The following is a 20,490-nucleotide window of genomic DNA, read 5'->3' as shown; positions in this document are numbered from 1 at the left end:
AATAAGGCGGCTAATTGATGACTTGCAAATTCTCAGGCGGTTTGAACTGCAATTTCACATTATCCTGATGAAACTTATTATCAGTATTAGCAATGATTGTCGCTAGTTTGCATAGGAGTACGGCCAATCTCTAGGATCTTTTTTTATCGTAAACATTGTGATGATGAGCTCGTTAATTGTGTCATGTGAAGCTTTCAATAATTACATTTATGTCTGAATTTCCTCATCCAGTAATGGCAAGTCCACGCAACGCCAACTACGATAGGGGAAGTGATGGATGGAGAGTAGATGGTGTGAGGGTCAGTGAAGAGAGAGGAGGATCAAGACGACATCCAAATGCATTTCATTCAGGAGTTCCGAACACAGAAGTGAAGCATAAGGGTGCAGATGGCTCCAGGATAGGGGTAGTATGTTCGATCCGAGGTCGTCGAGGTTTTGAGAGGATACAGGACTCTGTCAGGTAACTTCTTATGTTGATTACTAATCCTAGCGTTAATCCTAACCCAAAGTGTATCGTACGTTTAAACATTGAAATGGCTACAAGGATTGGATGTGCAGTTTAGGTAATGGTGTTTTTATAAGTGAAACTTACTTGCGAAAGGAAAAAAAAATAGATATCCGAGTACTACATACATGACAAAAACTTTGCGGATTAGCGGGATGGATTTTTTTTTTTTTTTCAGAGGCGCATTTTATCCCATTAGGATTATGGGACATGGAGTCATTGTGTGAATACACATCGAAGTATGTGAGATAAAAATCAAAGCTGTTCTCCCTAAAGTCAAAAGCAGATGTAGCATCTTTTGGAAAGGAAGTCGAATTGCGTCGTCATGAAAGAAAGGAAAAATGTTTCCATAGTTGTGATATGACACTCAGCAAGTTCAAGATTGGTGGTTTGGTGTATGCTTCCCGGAGTAGAGAATTCACAAGAGAAGTTACTCAGAAACGTAAGACATGGAATCACGATATATTGTCATGATTATAGAGTGGACGAAAAACGTTTAGTCCACAGTTCGGCAGGGGAATATTAAATGTCGTGAGGTGATGTTGGTCACCGGTGTGTAGATTGTGTAACAATCTTTGGGTTCGGACTCAAATGAATGAGTATCAGCACTCAGAACGTTGTTATTGCTAACTTTATTCTGACATCACTGATGTCATACCCAAACAACAACCCTGCAAAAAGCAAGCAAACAAGAAAACATAATAAACATGTAGTTAACACAAAATGAAACATCCAAAAAGTGTTGTTAAGCAATCAAAATAAATTCTTGCTTTACAACAATCGCGGCACTCAAATCACATGAACATGATTATACACACAAATGTAATACTGTATGTCTCACAACTTGACACAGATTATGTTTTCTCATAAATAAACATACAAGTTAAATCTCTAACATACTATACTAAATAAATTTACCCTACTTATAGTACACTAACACCATATCGTAATAAATACATCTTCCATTATCATGTCTACTAATCAAAACCATAATTCATACTTTATAATTCTAACACTAATTAAACAAAATAAATCTAACAAATCACCTTTAGGATATATTGATTAAACAAATAATTCTAAAACCTAATTACTTATTGTAATTATTTTATCAAATCATATACCCTAACAATTTCTTAACAGTTAATATTCAGTTGGGAATTACTAATATCACAAAATTCACACTAATTAACGAAAGACAATGAAAAACAAAACAATGTCTGTACCCCAGGTCTGTGATTACTGTCCTGAATCACACGAGTGGACATCAGTCAGGCAGGAATACCATACTCGTGAAAACATCCTGATATAAAATTGAAACAATAGTAAACATATAACCATATATTCCAAATTATATACAGCGTGATTATAACATGTGCACCGTGCTTCAAAACACTGAATACATACAAAGCTAGTCATACACATAGGTCCTAAATACCAAAAATGAATCATGTAAATCTATTTACAGTGATAGAAAAACAAACTCAACATAAACTCTCAGTTATGCTTTATAAACCATACAACCCAATGCACTGACACAAAACCAGGGAACCTATTGTATACCAAAAACAATTACGTATTAAATCACAATCATTTCCGCTAAATAGTTTATACATGTTACACGCTGTCTTCATATTCATGGTATATGTTCTCCACATGGGCGCCGCCATTTTGATCATGCATGCCTAGTGCGCCCTCAACGATCTATGGTCATGTACATAAAATTAAAATAATGTGCAGTCTGACCAAGCAATCATCTGTAAAACCTGTCACAATTTGGGTTATGCAATATCGTTAAATCAATTACTCAAAGTGCACAAAACCATACATCCAATATATTCCAATGAATATATTGCTGCTACAGATTCAAACAAATCATAATCTTAACACACAGAATAGTAAATCTGTTAGCTGTAGTAGCTGGAATATCAAACAATCAGATAGAATCAAGTCAGATTCTTCTTCCAAAATGCAAGCAATAACTAAGTAATATAGTCAGAAATTTTGTATTCCAGCTGACCATATAACGTGTGGTTATATGATTAAATCGCCAGCTCTGTATATCTCTCATCGTATATATTCATACATGTGATCACTAAGAACCATCTTACATGTAATAAAGAATAGCTTGGTGGGCTGTCTTCTAACTTCTGTTCTGACTAAAATACAGGAATTACCAACCCAGACAAATCAGTTTTAACATAAATTGTCAATGAAACGTTAGACAAGTGTACAACAGTGCAGTGAATAAAAGTTACTGCATCAAATCAGTAAGTAAGAAAGTTGTAAAATGTTGACAACTTACAAAAGTTCCTCCTGCACTCACAAACTGCATCCAGCTCCTCCAAAGTTCAGGACAGCAACGAGCACATGGTATAACTTTTACAAAGACTTCTACACTGGGAGTCTTATCACTTTACTCCAAAGTCGATATCGAGGTGCCATGCAATCTGCATCAAAATTCCCCGTACCTTATGTGCATCATGCATATTTATAATAACCATCTCGCCTTCAACAAGTAATGATTGTATAAACCACCAATGATCTGGATTGACCTCAGATATTGTTAAATATCTGTTCTTCAAATAAAGGACTATATTCATTTTGCACCTTGCTACTCCTAAACTTGGAACTATTTTCAGTGATGGGGTAGCTTGGGTCTGGAAACAATAGAACAAAGAGTTTCTGCCAAGCACTGCCCATGACTCATTTTGTTTACCCATGGATTAGTGTCCCCTTCCCCTCCTTGACCATGGCCTGCAATGTAATTCATGTAGGATACAATAGTGTGCATGTCTAATAGTGAACTGGACAGTGTATGTTATATCAGATACTGTACTGCCCTACACTGTAAAATCACTATCTTCAAATTTCCATTTCTTGTCATAAACACTCTACCGTGATCGAGAGTTATTTAGCACTGGACAATTATAGTGGGCTTCTGCAGTATTGTTGACACAACACATCAGCTCTGATGATAAAGTCACGTTTCTAGATAAAGTATCGCTATACTTCAACGTCATTATGGTCCAGATTTTGAAATAATGATAGTCTTTTTAGATTTCATTTCTTTTTACCCGGTTCTTTACTTATGCATGTCGAATCTCACGCCACTGTATATACCGCCTATACATGAAAATTAAATCCATGCATGTATTCACTGCAGTTTTTCACTTGTTAAAGGAATTGGCAGATGCCGTTAATAAAAACACTATGGTTGACAGCAGCTATCAGGGTTTACCGCATAATCTACGGTAATGCAACATTACGCGTAATCTTATGTTCAAATTACTTATACTTATTTAGACCTGGTGCTCATTCCTGCGGGGATCAAAAGCATCGACGAAACTTTCAACCAATCAGCTCTGAATTGCTGCAGGACCTGCTCAAGAAAAGTCCTTCCGAGGCAGCGGTGGAGCTGAGTTCGCTCAAGGGAAGCGTAGAAGCCGGTGTCAATGAATCAAAGATTGAAAAGAAGAGGCAGAGGCTTATATGGCGGAGTTTGGCATATATCTGTGGAACCACTGGTGCAGATCATACAGTCACCATGCTGCTCACCTTGTTGTCTGACTCAAAACTGCTTACACTCCATCTCCCGTCCTATCTTATCAAGCTCAGAAATTTGGCAAACGAATCTATCAATGAAGTACAAACTCTCTTCATGGATGTTTTCATCGTGTTCAAAACAATGCTACAGAGTTTGCCGAGTCGAGTGGCAGATGTCAAAGTTTCCTTCATCCTACTAGAAGATGTCGTGGAAGGATTCAAAGAAGCGTATCCAGACCTAAACAAGCATCTGAGGCCCATTATGACTGATATGTCACACCAGATCGATGCCCTTGAAAAGGAGAAGGACAGAAAACGTCAAATGGATAGCGTTCGTAAGAATCCTCCTCCAGATGACTTTCGCCAGCAAGCCATTCTCCCTACCGCAAGGGAACTTAAGGCAGGGTATCAACCATTCCTTCGACCTCATATCACGAGAGGCGTTTATGCGGATGGAGATCACTACTTGGACGTGCAGTTTAGACTTCTCAAGGAAGATTTCGTTTATCCTTTACGTGTAGGCATATCAGAATACCTTGCCTTCAAAAGAGCACATCCCAACCAGAGGCCTAGACTTCATGATATCCGAATGTATGAAGAAGTGCGCTTTGTTCAATCTATTCGCAATTTGTCAAGAGTCTTGTACTGTATGTCCTTCAAGACTCTCCCAAGAATTCAATGGCAAACATCTAAGAGACTTATATTTGGGTCTCTAGTTCTCCTTTCCAGCGATGACTTCCATACGTTTTTTTTTGGAACAGTGGCCAAAAGAGAAGTAAAAGAACTGGAAGCTGGACGTGTTGTTGTTCATTTGGTCGATCTAGAGGATGCTTCCTGCCTGTTAGGAAGAACTTTCGTCATGGCGGAATCTTCTATCTTCTTTGAAGCTTATCGTCCGGTATTGCAGGGACTTCAGCGAATGCAATCCATTCTACTGCCCCTAGCAAGGTATATCCTTAGCCTCAGTCAAAACGTTTACAAGCCACTCTATTTACGGGCAGAGTCTGATGATTTACCAGAGGAAACTGCGTACAAGAAAATGGACATATCCCCGCTGTTTGAAGAGAATCGAAGTATTAGCTTAAGGCATGGATTACAGCGAGTCTTCAAGCAAACAATTGAAGTTACAAATGACGATGCTTGGCCGAGTATTGATGATGTAAAACTTGATCCGTCACAACTCAAGGCAGTAAAGACAGCACTCACTAACGAACTCTCCGTTATTCAGGGCCCGCCAGGAACCGGCAAGACATATGTCGGTCTCAAGATCGTTCACATCCTTGTTCAGAACGTGCATTTGTGGTGTACTCAAGCAGACCCTGGTCCCATTCTCTTGGTATGCTATACAAATCACGCCCTTGATCAATTCCTGGAAGGCATTCTCCAGTTCCATCAAGCAGATATTGTAAGAGTTGGTAGCCGAAGTAAAAGCAATGTACTCCAGCAATATAACCTTAATAGATTACTGAGACGTAACAACAGCGTGTTCAGAGATCATGATAATGCAAAGGTTATCGTGGAGCGAACCCAGGCGCGTCTGGCAGGAGCTAGAAAGGGGATCGTCAACGAGTATGAACTAGGTCCCTTTATGTCATGGAAGCATTACAACAGTCTGCTCAGACTTTCAAAATTAAAGAAGGTGCATTCATGGATGGTGGAATGGCTATTGTGTGATCATCAGAGCGACTCTGACTGGAAGCCAGGGCAGGTAACGCAGGTTGCAAATGGAGAAGAGGAGAGAGTACTGGAAGAGGAGAAAATGCTTGAAAAGAAGGAAGAAATGACAGAAGTCCTCAACAATCCAATAGACATTGCGGAGGAAAGAGACTATGCAGAGGTTAAGTGCATGATTGAAGAAGACTTTGAGACAGAAATGGCTGAATTTGAGAAGGACGACGTCCCTTTTCTAGGTCTCGATTGCTCTCTTCTTCAAAACCGTTTGGATCTCGCACTAAGGAGTTACATTGTCCGAAAGTTGCTTGGAAAAGATAGCATTGATTCTGCTTCCATGAACAAAATTCGTGATGTATGGCGAATGTCTCCAAATCAAAGATGGGCACTGTATCACCTATGGCTTGGCAGGTACATCGCAGATCTTCGAACGCGTCTGCCAGTATACGAGAACAAGTACAAGCAACTGTGCTTACAACTGGAGGAAGCCAAAGACATAGAGAAGGTAAAAGTGCTTCGAGACGCTACCATTATTGGCATGACCACAACTGCGGCTGCCAGCAATCAGCAAGTGCTTCGAAGAGTGAGACCAAAGATTGTGGTTGTTGAGGAAGCTGCTGAAGTGCTTGAGGCTCACATCATAACTGCTCTTCATTCTTCTTGCCAACAGCTCATTCTTATCGGTGACCATCAACAACTTAGACCAAAGCCAAACGTCTACATGCTGGCAAAGAAATATCACTTGGACATTTCCCTGTTTGAACGACTGATCAACAATGGATTTCCTTTCACTCAACTACAACTTCAACACCGAATGCGCCCTCAGATTGCAGACATTCTGAGGAAACACTTTTATGATGTTCTAGATGATCACGACACTGTGAGGGAATTTGAGAACATCAAAGGAGTATCCAAAAGTATGTTCTTCATTGACCACAGACAGCCAGAGGGCTCGTTTGATGACAACCAAAGTCATTTCAATTTGCATGAAGCAGAGTTCCTGGTTGCTCTATGTCAGTATCTCATACAGCAGGGATACAAGACACATGAGATCACCATCCTGACACCATATACCGGTCAGCTTCTCCAGTTCAAGAAACTGATGGACAGGAGGAATGAGTTTCTCGGCGTAAAGGTGACTTCCATTGACAATTACCAAGGAGAAGAGAATGATATAATACTTGTGTCATTTGTTAGGAGTAACGATGATGGAAAGATTGGCTTTCTCGAAATCTCAAATCGGCTGTGTGTCTCCTTGTCAAGGGCGAAGAAAGGCATGTTTTGCATTGGCAACTTCACCCTCTTTGCTGAAAACAGTGACTTGTGGAAAGGAATTGTGGAGGATCTGAAGAAGACCAACAGCATTGGGGAATCATTGCAGTTGCGATGTGTAAACCACCCTGACCCACAGACTGATGTTAGAGCAGGAAAGGATTTTGAAAATGCTCCAAATGGTGGTTGTATGAGGCCATGTGAAGCTAGACTAGAATGTGGACATGTGTGCAGACAACTTTGTCACCCTACTGACAAAGATCATATTTTGTACAAATGTGAAGCACCTTGTCTTAAGACTATCTGCACGAGCAATCACACTTGCCCGAATTTGTGCTCCGAGAGTTGTCCCACTAGCTGTCCTGTGATTGTAAAAAAGATACTACCATGCTGGCACTCATGCCAAGCGCCATGTGGAAGGGACATAGCTGATATCAGGTGTTATAAGGATGTCGAGAAGACTCTACAGTGTAATCACAAGCGCTTCCTCCCTTGCCATGAAAGCACTGATGATTTACATTTGTCATGTGATATCATGGTCACAAGGCTGCTACAGTGTTTCCACAGAAAAGAGGAAAAGTGCTGTGAGCATGGCAAGTGCATGGAATTTGTAAAGAAAATGTTAGATTGTGGTCACAAGTGTCTTGAGGAGTGTCACAAGCATCCAAGCGAAATCGAATGCCACCAAGAAATAGAACAAATGCTCCCATGTGGACATATGTGTACTGTTCAATGCCACAGAGATATCCAGAGTATCGTGTGTAAAGTAGTGACAAAGAAGCTCCTTTCCTGTGGACATGAGGTGGAAGAGGAATGTTGTGTCAAGAGCAAGTGCCAGCAGCCTGTACTTAAGAAACTTCCTTGTGGTCACAATGAGGAGGTTGAATGTTGGCAAGATCCAAAGGATGTGTGTTGCTCGTCAGAATGCCAGAAGGTACTTCTATGTGGTCACAAATGCCGAGGTAAATGTGGAATGTCCTGCACGGAGAAATGTGAAGAGATGATAACCCGGGATAATTGGCCATGTAAGCACAAAGTGACCGTCAAGTGCTGTGACAAGCCCAGCGCATGTTACTTAAAGTGTGACGCAACGTTGCTGTGTGGGCACTCTTGTAAGGGTACATGCGGGGAGTGTAATCGAGGACGTTTCCACTTGCCTTGCGCAGAACCTTGTCAGAAGATGCTGATCTGTGGACACAAATGTACACAAAGGTGTGGGATGCCATGTTCGTCGTGTCAACAGAGGTGTCCACAGAAATGCCGTCATGACCAATGCAGGCATACTTGCAATACACCTTGTGAGGTCTGTACGAAGCGGTGCAATTGGAATTGTCCACACTTCCGTTGCTCCAAGTTATGTTTCGAACCCTGTGAGAGACCTCCGTGTGACGAGCCCTGTCGTAAGAAGAAGAAAAAATGTGGACATCCCTGTATCGGTCTCTGTGGAGAGATTTGTCCAAAGACATGTAGAGTCTGTGACAAGACTGAGCTGGAAAAACGATTCTTCGGAACCGAAGACCCCAGAGTATCACGGTAAGTATCTACGTGTAATTTTCATTTTTACAAGAAATAAATTCGTTAGAAACAAAGTGCACTCATTCTGGGCGAGTGACAAGCCATAAAGACTTAAAATGCTTTTACTTGGAATGAAATGATGGTTATCATAAACATAGAACACTCACAACTACCGTGAAATGTATTCGATTTATTGTAGTGTGTATATGAATTCTGAAATTTACCATAAAGAGTACAGCGTTGACAACAATTTAAAGTAAGTTAATCATAATATGTACTAGGTGTTACAAAAAACATTTCCCACTTTTGATGCTTAATAGTTCGAAAACTATATATCAGATAAAACTGTCATTGATATGAGTAATAGCTGAATAGTGTACAATTTAGTTGAAGGTAATTTGAATATGATAACCTATATCGCTTTCATTAAATCCATGATTAATTTCAAAGTAAGCTTCCAGATTTTGATCAAATTTTAACCTTCTGTACAAAACCTCAACTTTACACAGGAACTAATGAAGTGTATGTGAGTGTGTACTTACAATGACCCTGAACAATGGACATGGATACCGCCTGTTCAGAGCTCTGCTCCAAGGCACGTGAATGCTTTATCAATAATTCATGATGGATTGCCCTGTGCATTGATAGTCTGAATTCATAGCAAAGGATGAAATGCATACACATGAAAAACATGTTTCCATGTTTTTGCATGCACCACATTTCAGAACGAGAAAAAAAGACTAGCTCTGTGATAGTGGAATTCCTCATGAATGAATAATGGCACATTCCAATCCTGGCCATTGTTCAGAACCATTGTCTGGGTATCAACTACACACTCCCATACACACCAATTGACTTCTGTGGAAAGTTAAAGTTTTGTACAGAGGGTTGAAAATAGAGCAAAATCTGAAACCTAACTGAAAAAAAATGTTTAATTGAATGAAACTGAATTATGCTTTCATTGTAAAATTGCCTCCAACAAAATTGTACACTATTCAGCTATTGCCCATATCAATGTCAGTGTTATCTGATAAATAGTTTTTGAACTATTAAGGATCAAAACTAGGAAATGTTTTTTAACACCTAGTATATAGACAATCGTTTCATAAGAAGACAAGGAATGACCAGGATGCCATGTGAATTGATTGAAGCTTTCGACATTTAGTCTTCTTTGGCTTGTCTGTATTTACATAGTCGACAAAGAAATGACAATAAACCTAGGTGCATGCCTTGTATAGAAATACTGAGCATAAGATGAAATGATAAGAAATAAACGTAATGGACTGAACATGATTTCAACATAACATCACGGAACATTAAATTCTATTTTGGCGATTACAAAGCATTAGGCAGTTTAGGATACATTTCATTTTATTTCATTTTATTCATTTCATTTTCATTCATTAAGTTTCCACACAAATTGAACAGTGTCGTATTTGTAACATACATCCTTAGAGATCGATGCAAAGTATTAAATCTTGTTTAATTCAGCATATAAAGACTACAATAATAATAATTCATATGAAACAAAATTAATTTAAATGAACGTGATTGCCGTAATATGTTTGTAAATAAATAAACGTAAAACTAAAGTTGAGTGTAGTTACCTGCTTGACAGACGTCTGTGTTCGGGATGTGCTTGGGCTTTATGTGGCGGGATGCAAGGTAATCATGTAAAGACCGTGTCACACCTTTCCGGGCAAGCCTTGCGGCGACTTGCAAAGAAGAATTTTTACTACCCGCAGGTCCCCGGAATGAGCCGCACATGACAGTACCTAGCACGTATCTCACCCGTAGTCACCCGGAGGTGTGCACGCAAATATGCTTACCCGCAACCACGTTTGGGCCCTGTCACACCTTTCCGGACAAGCTATGCATTCTATTGCGTGTAGGGATTTTCAGGCATACCGGGAATTTCTGAGGGCGAACAAGGATTAGGGTGAGTCAGTGCATGTGTCTTACTTGCTGGAAGCGTTCTACTTAAATTTTACTTGCGGGTATACTGTGTGACCTTTGTATCCAGTCGCGTGGGGGCTGACAACTCAGTGAAGGAATTCCTTTGAAGGAATGACCGAAGTCCCACGGAATGTCATTATCTTGGCTGCATACGGGGACTGCGAAGTACCTGCGTGGGAGTTGCCTACGAAGTGCTGCCGCTAAGGGCCTCCTACTGGCGTTCTGCGTGGACCTCTCCGGGCATCCCCGCGACTCACCCGGAAAAAGTTTTGGTCATGCTCAAAACTTGTCTGCGGTTAAATCGGACTTGCATGAGCACCTCCGGGCAAGTACAGGCGAGATACGCGCTAGGTACTGTCAGGTGCGGACCAAATGCGGAAAGTTCCAGAGAGCAAATTTGTTTCCCCGCAAGTCAAGCCGCAAAACTTCCCCAGATACGGTATAACAAGGCCTTGAGCATGCTCAAAACTTGTTCCGAGTGGGTCGTGGGGTTCGCTCGCAGAGGTACACGCAGAACACCAGTAGGAGACTCTTACCGGCAGCACCTCGCAGGAGTTGGCTCTCACGCAGGTCACACGGAATGCACGCAAGTAGAAGCCAAGTAGCACGCGCCTAGTAGGTAAGAAACAAATGCGAAAATTGCAAACATTCTTGTTCGCCCGCGGAAAATCTTCTACGTGCTGGAAACTGCCTCCTTGCCACAAGCCCGCGTAGCTTGCCCGGAAAGGTGTGACACGGCCTTTATATACTGGGAAGAATGGTGTACGTGTGATGTGCGATGGTACGTGTCTGGCGGGATTTGGGTCTGATACCGGCTTGCAGACGTGGGTTGATTGTTCATGTGAGTTTTTCAAGTGGAGGATTACTTTGGGAGTACAGGATAATGGGCATTCTATCCCCAAATGTGTCCTGCAAATTCATTACTTTTGTCGCAGAGAATTTATAGAAGTATTTAAATAATCATAATTATTAATTTTTTTTAAAATACTCCATTTTAGCATCAACATAAATATATATATTTTTTTAATTTTCGTAACCAGGCGCCTGTTTGTGGCATTAATCTTTTTTACCTAAAAAAAAAAGGGAAAGAATTGTTATGAGAGATTGAACCTGAAAACTGAAATGTAATATGATTCTGGGATTGACTGCAACACGGGGAGTGGGGGGGGGGGGGGGGAATCTGTTGAAAAGTAACCCGAGTTTTCTTGGGTAGAATATTTATGCAACAGGCCCCTTGTTTAGTTTATGGTTATACCGCCGTCTTACCGTCATGTTGGTGTCTGAATATCTGTATCATAGTGTGGTATATTGTTTTGATCAATTTATTGTCAAAGATATATGCAGCTGGAGGACTGTGGTCATGTCTTTGAGGTAAACGGACTTGACAAGTACCTTGGATATCGGACAGGAAAGACAGCAACATTGTTCAAGGACGCAGTGGTAATAATTCATATCGATTTCTTCCATGATATGTTTGACTATTTTTGAGTCCTCCCATTTTTCGTCCAAGGGGAAACATGACATAGATCACGTATTGATGTATTTGCACAGATGCTCGGTGAAGGGAATTACGAAATGTAAACCAAATACATATATAAGGAGTATTACAAGAAACTGTACGTGTACACAAATTACAATGATACTTGCGTTATACCATACCGCTTGTTTTATCTTACTATCATATATATATATATATATATACATGTATGTATGTATAAATTAATGATATATATATATATGTATAATATTTATATATAATTCTTCTTACCAACTGTTGAATTTGTGGATGCCTTTCAAGAAGGGATATTGTGCCAAATTTTAAATGAGTATCCTTCACGACTTTGATAATAAATCATTTGGATGATTACTGACGACTATATTCTTAAAATTGTAGTGTTTTCCATCAAATATCATATTTGATTACGTTATTCATTATCTCCACAAAAATGATTGAAAATAAGTTTATCTTTTCCTTGAAGGTTCCTTCTTGTCCGAGATGTGGTACACTGATAAAGGTGAGTCGTCGATACGGCTCAATCCTTCACACCTATCGGAAAAGTCTACGTTGCGTTATTGAGGAATCACAAAAAGAACACGCAGAGCTCATCGACCTCATGATCCGTCACCCACTACCTATAGAATCATATCTGTTCGAGCAGGCGAAAGACCTTCAACACATGACATCAGATCACAGAAAAGGCATCTGTTTCCGAATTAAAATGGTCAGTCGAGTACAATTGTGCAGCTTCTCATTTATTCGAAAGCTGAGAGGTCACATGAAATGCAACGAGATGAATGACGTGAAAATCGTTGGTATCTTAGAGAGGGCGCTTCAAGCCAGTGCGGATGAGACTGTGAGTTTTCTGACCGGAGATGTCGTCGAGCTAACCGAGCAGCAGACCCATGACACGAAGACTGAAATGAAAAGGCAAATCATGCTCACAGAGTTCCTGGAGCTATTTATCAAAGGAGTGAAGGGCACTTCGCAAATGGAGCAACTCGTATCCATTTTGGTATCAGAAACCCGCTTCGGGAAGAATCAGCGGAGATCAGTCGATCAGCTTCTGACTGAGATATACCAGAGGAATGGGTTTACTCGGTTATCAAACCATTCTCTAGATGATCTTCCGGAGCAGCTGTCAAATCACTTGGATTTCTGGAGACAATGTCAGTTTGGCCACGTACTGAGGAGCAGTGAATCCACGCCAAACGTTTGCCCAGCATGCGACAATGAAAGAGGACAGTTGCTGTGCAAGCAAGATGAGGAGGGGGATGATGGTGAAGAGGGGACTTCTGAAGAAAGAGACCCGGAACGAGGACTTCGTCTACGCCAAGGCCGAGGTCGGGGACGGAAACGGGGAGGGGGATGGGGAAGAGGACGAAGCAAGCGCAGAGAACAAGATCGAAAAAGATGATTTTCAGGTCTGTCTAGATTTAGACAATGAGGGAATATTTTTGTCCAATCATAAGCAAACATTTTTGCCAACGAAAGGGAGGAGAAAATCATCACAAAATCGAGTGGCAGTTTCTTTCTGCTCTCATTTCGTTGAAATATTGATTGTTCACTACATTTAGATCTTGAATTGTACAGAGAAATTGTAACTTTGCAAAGGGTCTGTGTCGATTGACTTCAACAAACTGTAAAAAAAAGTATGTTTAAGTGCACATTAAGATTTCTCGACTGACAACTTGATTGACATATAACACTGGGTAATACATGTATGCTTTTTACCGGCTTTATTGTAGTATTACAAATACGAACAACATGTTTTAGTGCATCTTCATGTAAATACAGATATCTCGCACACAGTATACATTACTGAACAATGTTGTCAGTTGAGCACGAGCGCTCCCGGTAAATTGCTCTCTCGACATAATCGATATAAGTATAGTATGCTTTGTAATCGTGCTGTTTCAGAATGAGATTTTGGCGCCTTTATACACATACAAGCCTGACTTACGACAACCTTTTGACAGAGACTATTATTCTATATTATTCAATGACGCAATTTAGAAGTAATTATATCTGTTTATTAACTTGTTAGCTGAGTCTAGTGATGTTAACTTCCATGCTTGCAACTTGGATTAAAGGAGTCACAATTGTCTTATTCCCTTTGAACCCATCTCATGTTCGAAGCAACCACTCAAAAATATTTGAAGATTGTGTCAAAGTTAAACAATAGATTCATGCCTCATAATGATGACCAGTTACTCTCTGTCAATAGGGAATATTATGTATCTGTGATATTAATTTCTTTTTGCCATCCTTACTTACAAAAGATGGGCGTTATACGTAATGGTATAAAGCGACACGAGAACGCGTAAATAGAAATTGATTGATGAAATGAAAATCAATTAATTACTCGACTGAGCATGTACGGGCACTAATCTGTCATATTCATTTATAAAGAAATAATCTTTTTGTGCCATATCAGTTTTACTTGTTGGAATTAAGCGAAAGAGTTCAAAAAGAGTCCACTTTCACAGTTTTAAACACTTTCACGTTATATATACAGCTCCGATTTACACTTATGCACATATTTCTGGATAGGATTGACTTTTGTTTTGTATGTATCATTACAGAAAATGAAATTTGATTAATGCATAAATAAGCAAAATATATCCGATTTTATGGTAGATTCAAAATGAATTTTCAGATCGTTCAGGAAGACGTCGGCTTCAAATCCCCATCATTAAAGGCACAAACGTACCTTTGAAATTATTTTGTCCATCCATACAAAACTTACAGCTGTTTGAATAATAAGCCAGTTCGGAGTTAGCTCATTTTGCACGTGGCAGAAATGACCTTTCTTCTTCTCATTTGGTTATTAAATACTTTACTCATTTTGAAAGCGATATAATGCATAAGCTTGTCCGACGTAATAATTTGTGGAATTCACGAATCATATTTAAACAAAGAATATACTTGCATAGACCAGGCGACCATGCAGCATGGTCTTTCACTTGACATTTGGAAAGTATGAATTTCATTACGAGTATTTTGCATTGACTGCAAATCAATATAGCTTTTTCTATTGATTTTGCCAGATAATAATTATACCACTTTTGCTATCAGATGGATGTGTTGGCAAGAACCATTTATAATGATTAATCGATTAATCATCAAATAACAGTGTTTATCTCATTGCATTAAAAAAAAAAAATATGCACTGTTGATTCAAACGTGGACCAAATGACCTTTTTCTGCTCATGCGCAAAGTTGAACCCGGGCTTATTGTAGCTAGTTGGAAGTCCAGTTCAACTCTTTTGAACCTCTTTCATAGCAACAATATACCTACTACTCTTCAGATTGATATTTGCGTTGCACAGAGTGTGGTGCCATAAAATGTACCATTTACCATGTATCATTATGTACTGACATGCACCAACATTACTATCGAATCTGTTGGAAAGCGATATCAATGACTTAGCACAGACTTCGCTTAGATTTAGACTTTCAATCTAATGATAATGTGTAGGCCTACATGTAATATCAATTGTGACTGCAAATTTGCAAGCCAGAATGTCGAAGGCCGTTATGTGACAACTTTGTGTGACTATTTTAGATTTCAATAAAAAGCAATATTGCATAAAACGTTTGCACTCCATACAGTGCAGTGCTTTACAAATTGGAAAGAGATGACCTTCGTTTCTGTTTTCTTTTTCTTATTTCATCAATATCGTAATTATTATCACTATTGAAACAAATATAGTAGTAGTGTGTGTAAGATGAGTTTATGTATAACGTGTATAAGGTCTGCGGTTGTCACAATCTTATCATTGCTATGATACAGTATCTTGATATCGTTATTTCGCAACCTCAATGTGAATTTTATAAGAAAGTGATTTAAAAACTAACCGAAAAACTCCAAGGATAACAACCGATTGTAAGTTGCAAGTTATTTAGAGTCCAGAACAAATCCAGGGAAGCAATTAGGTGCATGTACCAATTACGCATATCTATATATATTGTTAGCGTTGAAAGGAAAATGTTGTGATTTATTCCATTTAAATCGGACATACAAAGTGAAGACATGTGACGACAACATTGATGATATGTCCATAATGGTATAACTACTTGCCACTTTAGTGAAGCCGAAAACGATGTTAACTTGCATATACATGAACGATGACATATTATTGCAAAAGGTCAAGTCGCGCCACATCATGTTTCCAGGGCACTTAAAGTTGTGTACATTCTCAAAAGTGCATTGGATAATCATAACTTCAGTTTCATCAATTATAAGGCGGCTAAATGTATTTGTAATTCAGGCATTTAAGTGTAGTGGCAAACGTATAACACCAATATTTTGTGTCAGTTCACTTTACTATGCTTTTATCAATGTTGTCTTTTGCATTGCGTCGAGTTACTGGTTTCCTTGAGACATTCGTTTACAGAATTTCAAACGATTGTGTAGGTTTTCGTATCAACATTGTGCAAAATACTTTGAGTCAATTGAAAAAAATTGTTTTAATTATATGCTCTTTCGTTTGAATCTAATGATCACGTTGTCATTGATAGCAAGAGCGATTTGTAAAAATGGGCCGGTGGCCGGTGGGAAATCGTCCAGTTGCTGATGAGGCATCGCTCAGTGACTGTTCGAACTCTGCGCGGAGAATATCCCCATATTTCGCAAATATTTACCCTAAACCGACCGGTGATCGATGGAAAATTGACAGGGCATCGCTCGGGCATCGCTCGGGCATCGCTCGGGCATCGCTCGGGCATCGCTGGGGTTTTACAGCCTGCTCGACATCTCCGAAATTGCTGAGCGGTGCCAAAATTTCTGCGGCTACCGGGCAGGTTACAAATCGGTCGGTCAGCGCTCTGAGTTGTGACCGTAGCCTTAACCCTATAAAGCCCAAGGGGGGGGGGGGGGGAGGCACATTGTGCCCCCCCCCCTACGAGATTTTCATTTGCCACTCCTTCGCCCTTTACCCGATTTCAACCAAATTTGGTGACTTTTCCTAAAATCTTATTGCAAACATTTTGATATATAATTTAGCTATGCTTGATGTTGCTGGTTGCCATGGCAACCATAAACTGACAACCATGTCAGTCAGATTTTGCATCTTTTTTTTTTCTGTTCCCATTTTATTTAACAGCATTACAGTGGATGAAATGGGTGTTTCTTAGCTGAAATTTGTTGAAGGAGCAAAATTTGAAGTAATTATGGTCCTGGAATTTTTTTTCTTATTATTTCCCTTGTTTTTATGTGACAAAGACATAAAACAATAGATATAATAGAGATAATTTAAAACAATAATATTTTCTAAAGATTGCCCTCCTATTTTGTGTTATTTTGATTCCCTCACCCAAGTTATGCCTCTAGTATCATTAGTTTATCATATTATCAATTTGCAATCTTGAAATTCCACTATTATGCAAATATGAAATGTCATAACTATATATGTACCCATCCAAAACATTTCATCTCAGGTCTCATAATGTATCATTATGTTGACATGAATAGCACCCCCATGTGGTGACCTTGAGAAATTTCAACCGTAACAAATAAAAGGATTCTACTTGCTTATCATTTGTGACAAATATGAAAATGATCGGTCGATAATGAGACATATACAAAGGGGATAAAGAAATTATACAGAAAAATTATGTTTTTAGCATATTCTTATGTATTTCTTTATATTTTGGAAAATAGCGCCCTCCATGGGTGACCTTGAGAAAATTCAAATGTACGGTCGTGTAGAGTATGAGTTACTCTACCCATGTGCCAAATATGACGATGATACATCAAATAATTAAAAAAAAAAGTTATATAGGGGGGGGGGGCACAATGTGCCCCCCCCCCCCCCTCCTTGGGCCGGCGAGGGGACAAAATAGCTTGGGCTTAATAGGGTTAACAACAACTAAGTGAATGCTAAGTGGTTCCTACCAAAGAAACTATTCACATGGAGGAGCAGGTGAATAAAAATGATTCGTCACTAGGCTGTAGGAATCAAGAGAAACATCCGTGAATACACTCCGGTTTACTAACATTATTCAAATTTGTCTCTTCATCTCTGACGTATTAACTAGTTAATTTAACGTGATATCTCGTTCAGGCTCTTGCAAATACTCGGAATCCAGTTTGCACACATTATGGGCAGTTGTTATAGGGCCTGCTACATCGGGCAGACACTGGATGGGCAGTCTTTGAGGTTGTCAAGAAGAGCCATTGTCAGAAGGCGTGCATGAAATTTGTATGATGGTCATGTATATACTATAATGTCTATTCTGTTATTAAAAGGCAAATTGCTATGTATTATTATATTCTACCGTTTTGCATTGTACGCAGGAACAAAGTACATTTTAAGGTCATCCCCATCTAGCCACTTTTACCAGTCTCTGTTGAGTAATCTACTGAAACCCGGTGAGCACACAGGGGGTTGATGCTACAAAAACATGTTTTAATTCAATACTATAATATGCACACCGTATTATACACTGTAAAAACATCGGTGTTAGATTTAACACCACGGGTGTTAAATCTAACACCGATCAAACTTCAATAAAGGACCACACCCACAGGTGTTAAAAATGCACTGTGATGGTGTTGAAAAGTGTTCACCTGACACTTCGTGGTGTTAATTTGACACTGTACCTGGTGTTATTTTGACACTGTACTGGTGTTAATTAAAAAATGACACCACATGGTGTTGATTTGATATTTGCTGGTGTTAATATCAATGGTTTAACACCCGTCCAGCTTCAATAAGGGACCACACCAACTGGTGTTACTTTGGTGTAAATTTATTTTCACATTTTTTCAAAAATCTAGTATTTTAATGTAAAATTCTTGATCGTCTTGTTTAAATCAAAAATCAACAAGAAGTGCAGTTACTAAGAAACTCTTCAAAAAACAGTTTAAAATTTGGAAATGACACCCGTAGGTGTTAATTTAACACCATAAATGAGCACCGAAAATTTAACACCAGCTCGGTGTTCACTATTTAACACCGGACTTTTTGCGTGTACAGTGTGTGTATGTAGCAACCTATGTACATAAGATTGCGTTATAATATTACGCGTAGGTCTACTATATGTTAAACATATAATTCATGTACATGTACGTATGTAGAATGTATACAAATACAAGTATGATATTGTATGTCTATGTAAGCAGTCGTAAGACTGCGACTTACTTAAAAATCTGAATTCAACGCTATATAATATCATCGTGTAAATGTAATGTTTGCCCTATTAAAGCCAAAAAAAAAATATATATATATAATATGAATTATTTGCCCCTGAGAAACTCTCTTTGATAATTTCATAGCCAGAACGAGAGATTGCCTTCACAGTTGAAGAATGCGGTGAGGAATCGCCACCATTTTCGGGGATTCCCCACTATTATGTTATAGCTACGTGCACGTCGCGCGACCATTGGTTGCTGATACACAACTATATCACTGCAGTACCCGGAGATTAAGACATTGGTATCTACATTGCTACCATCTCACTGGTAATCGTGTAATGTTTGCCATCATGTAAAACAGTATGCTTCAGTATGCATGGCAATAGTTGCCTTATGCCTTATGCAAGTTATTTACTACACTTGCTTCATGCCATGGAAGACACGTTGCCAGATGACTTTCTGTATTGTAAGGTGTTAATTTCTTCAGAATGAAATGGAGTGCATCAACGGAAAGCCAATGGCACGGATCTTTCGCCGATTGGAGCTATTAAACCTTGAAATTAGAATATGAATGAACTGGATATTGTGCACTATAAACATGATAAACTATCAGTATCGCCAAACAACACGGAAGAGCAAAGTGCACTTGGTGCAGTTCTTAAAACATAGGCGCATGAAGAGGGGTACCGGGTGGGTCAGAGCGAGCGAGCTGTGAAATTAAGACTGTGTGCGTGTATGTGTGTGTGTGTGTGTGTGCGTGTGTGTGTGTGTGTGTTCGTGTAGGTAGGTAGGATGGCCTAGGAGGTTAGGGGATGGGGAAAGGTGGGACGGAGTATCAAAAAAAAAAAAAAAAAAACTCAAACCATACTTCAAGATAGATTCAATTCAAATGAATTAGAATTCATTATTTCATGTTTGTTACCAATACAGATAAAAAAAAAACCAATACAATGTATTTCCCAAAAAAAAAAAACTCCATATATACTTATGGAACTAATTGTTCAAAATAATCGCGTTACTAGAAAAGAGGGACCCACGTAAAAGATAAGCTTGTAGGAATATACGTGGGCCACTCAATACATCGAACTTACAATAGAATAAATGCAAAGGTACGAAAACATGCATACACACACATACGTACAGGAACAAGACGCTCACAGTAAACAAGCACGTAGACAGGACAAACAATGAGACAAAGGGATGGGACATGTAGAAGTAAATCAAACAAAGAGAACAATATTATATCACATTGATAATGATTTGATTTTTTACTACTCTATCATTAATTATAAATACGAGATTTCAATTATAAAATCTGACAATTAATAAAAAAAGGCATCAGATTCTTAATTTTACAGCTTCCACAAAAATATGATATCTGTAGTTTAG

At 39.1% G+C, this 20,490-nt stretch overlaps 1 protein-coding gene across 1 annotated transcript; it reads left to right on the top strand.

The window, feature by feature from the left end:
• Nucleotides 1-233: 233 nt before the first annotated feature.
• LOC140232806 (NFX1-type zinc finger-containing protein 1-like) lies at nucleotides 234-13,377 on the top strand. The gene is made up of 4 exons (XM_072312923.1): nucleotides 234-460; nucleotides 3,809-8,524; nucleotides 11,797-11,902; nucleotides 12,442-13,377. Exons 1-4 carry the CDS (start codon nucleotides 234-236, stop codon nucleotides 13,375-13,377), a joined length of 5,985 nt encoding a protein of 1,994 aa, XP_072169024.1.
• The last annotated feature ends 7,113 nt before the right edge of the window (nucleotides 13,378-20,490 follow it).

The sequence above is a fragment of the Diadema setosum genome, chromosome 9 (genome assembly GCF_964275005.1).
Source record: "Diadema setosum chromosome 9, eeDiaSeto1, whole genome shotgun sequence".
Taxonomy (NCBI): Eukaryota; Metazoa; Echinodermata; class Echinoidea; order Diadematoida; family Diadematidae; genus Diadema; species Diadema setosum.
Note: the sequence above shows the minus strand (reverse complement) of the source record. Positions and strands in the feature narration are given on the sequence as shown.

Bases quoted from the DNA above. Each gene is read 5' to 3' on its own strand.
- LOC140232806 (XM_072312923.1), top strand. From the start codon at position 234: ATGGCAAGTCCACGCAACGCCAACTACGATAGGGGAAGTGATGGATGG. The intron at 461-3,808 runs GTAACTTCTTAT...ATACTTATTTAG, and splicing joins AGGATACAGGACTCTGTCAG to ACCTGGTGCTCATTCCTGCG. The intron at 8,525-11,796 runs GTAAGTATCTAC...TTATTGTCAAAG, and splicing joins GAAGACCCCAGAGTATCACG to ATATATGCAGCTGGAGGACT.